This window comes from Lepidochelys kempii, chromosome 7 (genome assembly GCF_965140285.1).
Source record: "Lepidochelys kempii isolate rLepKem1 chromosome 7, rLepKem1.hap1, whole genome shotgun sequence".
In the NCBI taxonomy this organism is placed as follows: domain Eukaryota; kingdom Metazoa; phylum Chordata; order Testudines; family Cheloniidae; genus Lepidochelys; species Lepidochelys kempii.
Window position 1 is genome coordinate 104,212,049 of NC_136386.1, and position 12,346 is coordinate 104,224,394.

The 12,346-nt window shown below is 42.8% G+C and overlaps 1 protein-coding gene across 9 annotated transcripts in view; it reads right to left on the bottom strand.

Annotated features, from left to right (window-relative positions):
• Positions 1 to 12,346, bottom strand: part of ZRANB1 (zinc finger RANBP2-type containing 1) — an 83,435-nt gene that overhangs the window by 15,151 nt on the left and 55,938 nt on the right. For all 9 annotated transcript variants that reach the window (XM_073354110.2, XM_078853860.1, XM_073354108.2 and 6 more), the window contains 2 exons: positions 9,851 to 9,971; positions 8,617 to 8,746 (listed from right to left, as the gene is read on the bottom strand). In XM_073354110.2, coding sequence (XP_073210211.1) covers positions 8,617 to 8,746; positions 9,851 to 9,971 — 251 coding nt within the window. The remainder of the gene's footprint in view (positions 1 to 8,616; positions 8,747 to 9,850; positions 9,972 to 12,346) is intronic.

Genomic DNA, 12,346 nt, shown 5'->3' on the forward strand with positions numbered 1-12,346 from the left:
CAAGGAGTGTAGCCTTTGCTTCCAAATGTTAGCGTGTGGCTTAGGGTAAAAGACTAGGAGAAAAAATGTCCTGATGGGCATGAAACAGACAACCTTCAGGAGAAAGGCTGGGTGAGGCCTAAGTTGCACCTTGTTCTTATAAAAAATGGTGTAAAGAGGGTCAGAAGTTAAGGCCTTAAGCTCAGACAGTCTCCTAGCTGATGTTATTGCGACCAGGAATGCCACCTTCCATGACAGATAGAGTAATGAGCAAGTGGCTAGGGGTACGAAGCAGGGGCATTAGTCTTGGTAATGGTTGTGGTTCACTACAAACCTGAGAAAGCATCTGTGGGCTGGAACTATCGATATGTGGAAATACGCGTTCTTGAGGTCGAGGGTGGCATACCAGTCTCCAAGATCCAGAGACTGGATGAAGGCAGTCAAAGAGACCACGCGGAACCTTAACTTCTTCATGAATCTGTTGCGGCCTCGTAGGTCAAGAATGGGTATGAGACTCTCTTTGGCTTTGGGGGATTAGGAAATGTTGGTAGTACAATCCCTTGCTCCTGAGGAACCTCCTCCACTGCTCCCATGGCAAGGAGCATTTGAACCTCCTTCATGAGGAGTTGCTTGTAAGAATGGCCCCTTGAAGAGGGACGGGGAAGGGAGGAGGAGCAGAATTAGAGAGAATATCCCACTTCTACAGTGCAAAGGACCCAGCAGTCTGAGTTCATCAAGGACCGTGCACAGTAGAAGTGGGACAGACTATTCAGAAAACAGGAAGAAGGATCCAGTGAGTGGACTGATGTGTTGCCCCCGGGCGTGCCGTCAGAAGGCTTGCTTAGAGCACAGTCCTAAATAAACTCAGATTGCTGGGTCCTTTGCACTGTAGAAGTGGGATATTCTCTCTAATTCTGCTCCTCCTCCCTTCCCCGTCCTTCTTCAAGGGGCCCTTCTTACAAGCAACTCCTCATACTAAACTGGGAGGAGTGGTAGATACGCTGGAGGGCAGGGATAGGATACAGAGGGACCTAGACAAATTGGAGGATTGGGCCAAAAGAAATCTGATGAGGTTCAACAAGGACAAGTGCAGAGTCCTGCACTTAGGACGGAAGAACCCAATACACAGCTACAGACTAGGGACCGAATGGCTAGGCAGCAGTTCTGCGGAAAAGGACCTAGGGGTGACAGTGGACGACAAGCTGGATATGAGTCAGCAGTGTGCCCTTGTTGCCAAGAAGGCCAATGACATTTTGGGATGTATAAGTAGGAGCATAGCGAGCAGATCGAGGGACGTGATCGTCCCCCTCTATTCGACATTGGTGAGGCCTCATCTGGAGTACTGCGTCCAGTTTTGGGCCCCACACTACAAGAAGGATGTGGATAAATCACAGAGAGTCCAGCGAAGGGCAACAAAAATGATTAGGGGTCTGGAACACATGACTTATGAGGAGAGGCTGAGGGAACTGGGATTGTTTAGTCTGCGGAAGAGAAGAATGAGGGGGGATTTGATAGCTGCTTTCAACTACCTGAGAGGTGGTTCCAGAGAGGATGGTTCTAGACTATTCTCAGTGGTAGAAGAGGACAGGACAAGGAGTAATGGTCTCAAGTTGCAGTCGGGGAGGTTTAGGTTGGATATTAGGAAAAACTTCTTCACTAGGAGGGTGGTGAAACACTAGAATGCGTTACCTAGGGAGGTGGTAGAATCTCCTTCCTTAGAAGTTTTTAAGGTCAGGCTTGACAAAGCCCTGGCTAGGATGATTTAATTGGGGATTGGTCCTGCTTTGAGCAGGGGGTTGGACTAGATGACCTCCTGAGGTCCCTTCCAACTCTGATACTCTATGATTCTATGACTGCCTCGCCCAGCTCTGGCCTTGACTGGGCAACGGATGGGGAGGCTTATGCCTGCTACTCCTGCCCCTCTTCCTGGAGATGTCCTGCCTAGGCTCGGGAGGGTAGAAGCATGGAGGAGGTTGGGGCTTAAAGTGTCTCTGCTGGGTGGCGAGGCTATGCAAGCCCAATGATTTCAATGTTGCTTATGAATCCTTTAGGCTATAGAGCTTGGAGTCTGTCTGCTCCAACAACAACCCCATGCTGTCAAAGGGCAAGTCCTGAATTGTCTGTTGGACCTCTGGTGGAAGTCCGATACCTGGAGCCATGAGCTCCTCCCCATGGCTATGGCAGAGGACATGGTCTGTGCGTCCGAGTCGGCTGTGTCCAGTGAGGCCGGTAAAGAGGTCCATGCCACTGCCTTGTCCTCTTCTACTATGGCAGTAAACTCTGCTCTGGAGTCTGACAGGACCAACTCCTTAAATTTCAACATGGAGTCCCATAAATTGAAATGGGATCTACTGAGGATTGCTTGCTGGTTAGCAATCCGAAGCTGGAGCCCCCCAGTGGAGTACACCTTCTTGCCGAACAGGTCCAGCTTCTCCAAGTCCTTGGATTTTGGAGTTGGGCCCTGCTGCCCATCTCTCTTTCATTCGCTGCCGCTATGACCAGTGAACCCGGCTGTGGATGAATAAGTAAGTATTTGTAGCCCTTAAAGGGGAGGAAATACTTCCTCTCCACCCCCTTAGCTACAGGGGAAATGGAGAGAGGAGTCTGCCACAAGATTTTCGTTGTGACTTGGATCATTTTAATGGGTGGCAATACCACCCCGGATGTTTCTTCAGGGGTTAATACATCCACCATGGGGTCCTCAGACTCTACCACCTCCTCGGCCTGTAGCCCCATGTTATGGGCCACCCTGCGCAAGAGTTTTTGGTGCACACTACCATCAATGGAGTGCAGCCCAGAGGACGAAGACCCTGTCACTGCATCGTCCAGCAAGGATGACAACGAAGCCCTAGGTGGTACCAGGCCCTCATGTCCCTCCAGCTCTCTGGATGCATCCTGCTCGGTGCCATGCTGTTAGGCGCAGAAAGTAGCTATGGTGCCAGTGGTGGAGCCAGGACGTGGACGGGGCTCTGCACCATGGACCGAAGCCATCTCGGTGCCAGGAGGAGGGGGAAAGTCCCAAAGTGGTAAAGAGGCACGGCCTCCTGAAATTATGAACTGGGAGCCCTGGGAGTACATGCCCTAGACCTGATGATATGCCCAAGGGGTCCACAAAGGCCACTGCGTGGGCCCCTGCCACTGCACATGCCACGGCACCATCCCAGCCTCCTGCCTGTAGCGGTGCCACTCAAATCGGTGCCAACTGCGCCTGGAATAGTAGAACTCCACCTCCAAGTCCAGTGACGGGGACCTTGAGCATGGAGACCACACCGGTGCCGAGCAGGGTGGTGCCAGGGAATGGTGCTGCGGAGAAGGCGAGCGGTGCCCCGTCATCGTGGGCTTGCCTCTAGACGGCGCCACACTTTCCAGTGCTGGAGATCTGTCTCGGCTGGCGGACAACTGCGGAGCCGTCAAGGCAATCAAGTCCCTGGCTGCCTCGAATGTGTCTGGGGAGGGGGAGAGAGAGCTCCAGCTCCTCCACCTGGCACTCTGTAAGCAAGAGAATCCAATAATACCGGACTCGATGGACCCCTTTGCAGCCCTGAAGTCAACAGTGCCAGCTCTTGCGAGACCGGCACTGGGTGCCCCTGTGCAGGACACACACAGGTGGCATTGTCAAACCCGGCTGCTCTCACCATGGGCAAGCACTCTCTGTCCTCTTGTGCCACTTATGCAGCACCAGTGAGCGCAAGCAGTGCCGTGTTGCCTCTGTGGGCTTAGGCGACAGGGAGTTTCTGTGCCAAGGGTCTCTATGCCTAGCATCCTTCCTCTAGGAAGTCTCTAATGGAGGCTGGAGCGCTCCACAGAGAGGTGCTCAGTGCCAAGTCCTGTTGGCCCAGAGCCGGCTGGGGATGGAGGGCTGTCTCCATAAGGAGTTGTTTGAGCCTGAAGTCCATTTCCTTCTTTGTTCTTGGGCAGAACCTTTTACAGATCTTGCAGCAATCTGTCTGATGTGCCTCCCCGAGACATTTACGGCAGAAGTCGTGGGGGTCACCCATTGGCATGGGACTGTGGCAGGTCCCACATGGCTTAAACCCTTGGTCCCGAACCCCAACAGGGAAGGGAATTGTGGTTGGAGGGGGTAACCCCCCCACTTTTATCTAACTACTAAGATTAATACTAACTAATGAATTATTTACAGGATAATCAAAAGTCCCATCACTAGGCAAGAGAGAGACGCAGCTCCAATGACTGTCACTGGTGGCAAGAATGAACTGAAGAGGCGGCAGGCTGGCAGAGACCTTTATACACCACCATGAACGTGCAACTCCAGGAGGCTCCACAGCTAACAAGATGGGTACCGCTAGGGGAAAAACCTTCCAAACACACACACACCTACTTGGAATCAACATGAGCAAGCACTCCAAGAAGAATACATGGTTTACAAGAAATATTCAGCTCAAACTAATTTTCTCTTAAATGTTTAAAAACAGTTATCTGTAAACTGATGAACATGTTTTCCCACATACCAAACTCACGTAGTGACTGAGGGACGCTTATCTCAGTTTCAGCATCTCCAAATAGTGGATGAGTTTACTGAGAATAAGAGCACCATTGTTTTTCTTCTTTTTTTTTAAACCAGGAAACCACATAACATTCACATAAATGCTCTTAGAAAGAACTGTGAGCATTAAGATATATAAAAAGGATCTGATTATCAGCTAAATAATGAGTTTGTAAAAGACACTGGTTGATTTTGGACAGTCTCAGAGTAATCAGCAAGATAAGTTACAGAAAACAAAGGATGCAAGACTTTAAGAACTATATCTATGCTGGAAGCCATCAAATCCAGGACTTAAGTCTCAAGAACACATGAGAACTAAACTTCAGAATGCTACCTTATTTTCAAAAATGTCATGGTTATGTCTTGAAGTGTACACACCCTGGTGTGGTATTTACATTCAGTAAATGGTATCCTCAATGACATTTTTAATATTTAACCAAAATACTAAAAGGTCCGTTACACTTTTGGGAATCAATTGGCTGTTATTGGAGTGATAACAGTGCTGTCCTGTGGATAGACCAAGAGAAAGTCAGAAGATTTGGATCCTATTATAGACAACTCTCAAACTGCTGTGATCCTGGACAAGTCACAGCATATCTGCCTCAGTTTCCTGTCTGTAAAAGGTAGATACCAACGTATGCAAGCGGCCTTGAGATCCTCATATGGAAGGCACTACAAGTCTATATTAAAGCATTAGTTTTGGCTGGCACTTCTAGCTCACTCACCTCTTTCCTCCTCTATTCACACTCTCCTCCTCCTCCCCCTAAACCAACTTGGTAAAATTGCAATGAAACTTTACTAGCCAAGGCACAAAATATTTTCAAGGCATAATGGAAACAAATAAACATACTTAACTTACCTGGGACAAGAGATCTTTTTAATGGGTGAGTGAAGTTTTGTAAAGCTGTCCAAAACCAGAGACAACTAGCTCACAGGTTATGTGAAAGTCACTAGAAAGTGGTAAATGCAAAGTGTAATTCTGCAATCTTGGAGTCCCTCAACATTTCAATATTTACTGCCTTCTACGGATTGGGTATTTTTAATTGTAAAACGGAATTTTCTCTGTTCAATCTCTTGTACAACAAAGGGAATTTTTGAAGCTGGACAGTGTGCCCTTGTTGCCAAAAAGGCTAACAGCATTTTGGGCTGTAAAAGTAGGAGCACTGCCAGCAGAGTGAGGAACATGATCATTCCCCTCTATTCGGCATTGGTGAGGCCTCATCTGGAGTACTGTGTTCAGTTTTGGGTCCCACACTATAAGAAGGATGGAAAAATCGGAAAGAGTCTAGTGGAGGGCAACAAAAATTATTACAGGGCTGGAGCACATCATTTATGAGGAGAGGCTGAGGGAACTGGGATTAGTCACTCTGCAGAAGAGAAGAATGGGGGGGTGGGATTTGATAGCTGCTTTCAACTACCTGAAAAGGGGTTCCAAAGAGGATGGATCTAGACTGTTCTCAGTGGTAGCAGATGACAGAACAAGGAGTAATGGTCTCAAGTTGCAGTGGGGGAGGTTTAGGTTGGATATTAGGAACAACTATTTCACTAGGAGGGTGGTGAAGCACTGGAATGGGTTACCTAGGGAGGTGGTGGAATTGCCTTCCTTAGAGGTTTTTAAGGTTAGGCTTGACAAAGCCCTGGCTGGGATGATTTGGTTGGGGATTGGTCCTGCTTTGAGCAGGGGGTTGGTCTAGATGACCGCCTGAGGTCTCTTCCAACCCTGATATTCTATGAAACTATCTGTGTGTTGTTTGTCTTGATGGAAACTGCTAAGCTTAGTAGAGAAGCAGTAACAAAAGACATTATATACATGCACTTCATCTCCATTCACCCTCACTTAAGTGTTCATTTCCAAATCACTGAAATATTTATACGTTAGCATCTAGGCAAAGTTGAACGTAAACCTCTGGACATACACAGATGCGAGTCTAACACTGAACTAGAGACAGTTAAACAAAACAACATATTTACATTCATTCTACAATGGCTGGGCTCTTCTTTACCCAGAAAGCCGTGCAAGAAAGACAGGAAATTGATCGAGGAATACACAATTACAAGTTCAGTTTAAAAAAAAAAAAAGTTTTTTTAAAACTGGTCAGCATCTATTTTATCACCTCATACTACATAAACAAGAGCTCAATCACACATAATGAGAGAGAGTCTGTGGAATTCATTGCTACAGATGGTTAGAAACAGATTGTACGATGACCAGAAATATCTTTTGTAGTTATTCATACAAAAAGATTGGTCATCTAATTTCATGCTTCAGAATGTAAGATATAGGCATGGGGCCAAGGAGGAATCTCCCTCTTTACCTCAAACTCGGTACAGAATACAGTTGGTTAAGTACTTGGCAAAACAATTGGCTACTGCTGAAGGCAAGATGCCAACTTTATGGTTCAATATTTGATCAAGAATGGCAAAAAACCAGAAACACTACCATTTCCTCTTCTATTCCAACCTTATTATTTTTGTATTACCCCCTTTCATCTTCTCTAGCTACCTTAATATGGCATCTTACCTCTAGCCCAGAGGATGACTCCTTTAACTGTTCCTATAAGCTGCTGTGCAAATCACCTGAGAGGGTGCGCTGTGGAGTGACAAGGCATGCCGCTTAGTCCTCAAGGCTACCCAGCAGATACCTTTGTAACTCCTAGCTTTTATAAGCCTGGGGAGTAAAAGTGGGAGTCCAGAGTTCAGTTTAGGTCTCCCACTTCGTTGTGAGACTATTATTTGAATGATGATCCCTCCCACCAATACCTCCAATTTATAAAAGGCTCTGAACAAACTCTCTCAGTGCATGTAAAATACAAATACATCAGTTTAGTTATAAACTGAATTAGCATAACTTCTAACATGGTAAACATGGAGCTAGGGATTCTAATTATTTATTATTTGTATTGCAATAATGCCTAGAAGCCCTAATCATGGATCAGAATCCCATTGTGCTAAATGCTGAACGCAGAATAATATTACAACACACGTACCAAAGATGAAGGTATAGTTGAAACAGGTTGTGTGACTGCTCTTTCCAGTAAACAAACACAAACATCTGTAGACCCGAGAACAGAATATGACAAAAATTTCTAGAGATTTCTGTTGGCCCTTCCATTAAGCCACAGGTTAGAAAACATCTTTAATAGTTTCTTAACGTATTGCAATTTTTAAAAAGGTACTCCTCTCCCTAAAAGGAGCTGGAAAAGCAGAAAAATGCCATGGCAATTGCACCCATTTTAAAAATAAACTTAATCATGACAAGACTATTTGAATTTTACTAAGGACCCCAGTTCAGAACTAGGAATGTTCATTGAAGTTCCTAGCCCTCAGACTTTCTATTAACCCCATACCATTTGGAGTCAAGTTTTCCTGATGATGCACAAAGTATGAAAATGCTAACGAGATGAGCTCTGTACTTGCTTAATCTAAAGGGGAAACCAATCATTTAGAAATAACCTAGCCTATATAATTATGGTTCATAGTATTTCATTATGAAATTAATGTATTCCTTACCATTTATGAATTACTTAATATTTTTTAAATCTTTGTGTTTTGTACTTCAGGCAAGGATCTTCTATAAGTGGTTTTCCATTACCTAAGACTCTGCAGAGTTCCACTAATCCAGCTTTTAGTGAAGCACTGCTATTGTTTCTCACATAACCATATTGTGACTTTACGTATTACAACAGTAATATTGACTAAATAAAACGCAGACTGATTTTCTGTTTGAAATGGGGGTAAGCTGCACCCCTGAAAATCACTTTTTATAATAGTGCAGCACCACCCTCATTATTCTACACATTTCTCCTGGCTTCTAAGAATGTAATAGTGATCCTCAATGAATTGGATGCAATTAACAAGTCTATAAAGAATGTATTAAGTGGCATTTAAAACATTAATCCCAACATGTCTGCTCCCAGCAAGTCTTGTACTTCGATAATCACCCTCCCTATCAAGGAGTTAAAGCACTGGTTGAACACACAGTTTTATAAGAATCAGAGGCTTAAACTAACAGCTACTTTTGTATAAAGTCACTCCAACTCCCTTCCACTAGAATCTTATATCAAGCTGCTTTCAGCCTCCTTTAAAAGCCATTTTTAAAGAAGTACAAATTATAATTAGGCGTCGAGGCTTACCTTGAAAACGGGTATATCCTAAAGTTTCTCCCCGGAAACTCTTATAATACTTTACTCCATAAACTATAATTGGTCTTCTAAGAATATGTGCAAGTACAAAAATGTGGGTCTGCTCCAAACTTGCTCCAGGCTATACCAAAAAAAGACAGACAATACTTGAAACAGAACTTTGATCTAACATTTACTTCTGTTTAACTTGATTGACAAAGCAGCTTCTGTATAAGTTCCATAAAACCAGATTTTCATCCAACTAAAATTTTGTTGAAGTCATGGCTGTCATTTAGATTTCCATAATCAAACATTTGTCTGGAACGTTTCACTTGCAAAAAGTTTACCTACCTGAAGTTAGAATACTCAAGTGATTGACCAACATATTTTGTAACACAGTATTTAAATATTACAGGGAGAATGCACCTATAACTGAGGTTGCACAAGCATTCTTTTTTAATAGGTCATTTTCAGTTGCTTATTATTTTCTCTCTGATTTTCTGGGGTTTTTTTGTTTTTGTTTTTTAAACACAACAGGCTTGTTCTGTGTTCATGTGTGAAGTTTTATGCAAAGTTTCAGCCCAAAAAGCTCATACATTTGAGAAAAGTAAAAACAAATACTCCTTTTTCAATAATGGGGAAAAATGTAAATTTTAGCTGTTCTAACACATCAGTAGATGAGACTATCTCCCTGTCAAATTTCCATCTAGGTTGTAGATATGCCATTTAGAGAGTCTGAAAATATGGTTTATTTTACCAAAGTTATAAAGGTTTAAAAATCCACTTGGCATATGTACACTAGATTACAAAACAATCTCTTAACAGTTTGCCAGTGCTTTAGTGGTTCAAGCTCACAAAAAGTCTGAAGAAATGTTCATTCTCTAAGATTATGTAAGGTGTATGGGGAAGGAGGCAGGGCATTAAACAGAACAGAAACTGGTGCCCCATCTCTTACAAGCTTCAGCCTACCGGATAAGAAAAATAACCTTTCAGCAAAACTGTTGATGCTACCAGTAAACTCAGAAACTATGAAATTCAAATTTCAAATACAATTTCGCAGTTTATTCTTGTGGAGAAGACCTTAACACTTTGCGATTTCTGGTATAAGAAAAATGGTTGATGTTTTCCTTAATAACCAGAAACTCTGGGCTGAAGCAAGAACAATGCAAGTTTATGAAACTACTCTTCAGAAGGACTTTACATCCCTTCCTACAGTAAGATTTAAAAAAAAAAAAAAAAGTCCTACCTGACTAGCAAGAGAGAGTATAAACGCCCAATCTTCCTGCCACTGTTCCTCTCGCAGTGAGAAATGTAAACCGAAGCTTTGGGAGTACCATGACTCCCACTCTTTCCAACGGGTGTAAAACCTAGAACAGTGGGCAGAAAGAAAAGAGGTAAAGCAAGTAAGATAGTAGTTTGATTTTTGAGAATAAGTGAGTCATACAACAACTGATGGTAATATTCTAGAGTTTAAGTGTCAACATTTATGAAAGAATAGAATGTGTTTCCTATTTCCATCTTGCAAAAAAAAAATTTAAAAGAAATCTTGTGAAACTTTAAATCTAAACTCTTTCATGCTGGCAATTTCCACTGGGCAGAAACAGACTGCATCAACAAAGCAGAACTCCAAGTCCCAAGGAGGCAGACCATCTGTTGCTTACCTGTAAATAATTCTCCTAGCAGCCATCGACTAATTCAGAGTTTGCATAGGATTGGTCCTGTTTATCATGAAAAGAAAGCAACTAAGCTAATGTTTTAGTACCATCTACATGACTGCTATATATAAACAAGTTTTCTTAGCACACAGTTAACCAAGCTGTGTATTTTCTCACATGCATAAAATAGCACAACAAAGAGTCCTTTCAACTGGTGAGTGTATAATGTTGTAAGACCACCAACTGACAGTAAGGCAACAAGTAATCCTCTTCTCATAATTCTTTCCACCACCACAGAGGAACTACTGGGATTGCTCAACAGTAAACTTTGACAAAGACTATCCATAAAGTGAAATAGCTATCTTGTACTGTTTTATGAATTAAAGGAAATGATACAAGAGTCAGTCTGCAAATTACCTGGTACAAGGCTGATAATCCCTGCCTAAGAAGCCACTTGAGATCTGACTGAATGGGATTGAATGCCCACAGGAGGCACTTATCGAAACTGATGAAAGGCTTCTAATGGCCAATTTGATACATCTTGCATAGTTTATTTTGAAGCCTTATTGACTTTTTTTTTTTTAAATGTAGTTCCACGGGAACAAACAAGGCATTGAATTTCATGTAATTTTAATGTTCTGTTTAAGGAGCAATTTGTTACTCTTCTCTCATCTGAAGAATGCAGATTTTTTTTCTTTTAGGTGAATTGATTAAGGACACAAGTAAAATAGGTATGTCACAAATTCAAATGGCTTATAGTCACCTCAGGTAGAAATCCAGAACCTTTTATAGAACTACATCATCAAGAAGAAGAAAAAAAAGTGTATGTTAGTAGTTACCCATTTTTTAAATTAAAAATGTTTGAAATAGCCACAGATTTTTTTATCACCAAAAGACAGTTATATGTTAACATCTGTAAGATGCACCATATTCAAAAATATTCAGATATTGCAAAGCAGTGTAATTATATATTGTAAGTTATGTTAACCATAAGCATGAAGTTAGAATGATTTGTAGCTGTCACTAGCAAACTAGAGATGCTCTTCTGTTCAAGAAGCCAGTTTAGGAGGGCACGCAGAAAAACATTGCCAGAAGTTGTCTGAATCTTTCAGTGCTGCCAGTAAAAAAAAACTCCGCTATCCTGCCCCCCAGAGACTAGATTTCAATGCAAAGAGGACAGAGGGTGGGGGTCATGGAATATATGTCTGCATCACATCTTGAAGAACCACAGTTACAGTAATTAACTGTTTCTTCTTCGAGTAGATGCAGCCATGTAATCCACTTACATGACTCACAAGCAGTACCCACCCCAGAAGGCGGGCTCAGAGTCTACCTAAACAAGGATTGCAGGATCACTGTACCAAAACTCCATCCACCCCGGAAGATGTGGAATGCGTTTATAAATGTACGTATGGATGACCACATAGCAACCTTGCAAATATCCAATATTGAAGCGTCACTGAGGAATGCTATTGACCTTGCTTGTGCTCTCGTAGAAGAAGCTCACATTCTACAAAAGCTGAGGAGACACAGCTGAAAATACTTCATATGAAGCTTTGATACAGGATGTTATCCATTTACAGACTGTCTATGAAAAGACTGCTTGACCTTTCATATGATCTGCATATGACAAAGAGACAAGGCAAAACACAAAACAGTCTAGTCCTGTCCAGATAGAAGGCTAGAGGTCTTCAGACATTGGACAACAGGTGATGATGCTCCTCCTTCAAAGATTAATGTGACTTAGAAAAGAACGCAGGTAAATATACTGTCTGGTACAAATGAAACTTGAGAAACCACTTTAGATAAAAAATTTGGGGTGTGCTCATAAAGTAACTTTGTCCTTGGAGGATTGTGTATAAGTTGGCTCTGTCATCAGAACCTGCAACTCTCTCACTCTTCTTGTGGACATTATCACTACTAGGAATGCAGTTTTCTGACACAAAAGCTGAAAGGGACACGATGCCCAGGGCTCAAATGGAGTTCCCATTAAAGCAGCTAGGACTGCGTTAAGGTCCCACAGAGGAACAGACACTTGGACTGTAGGATGGAGATGATGCCCTTTTAAGAATCTTGCTCCAACAATC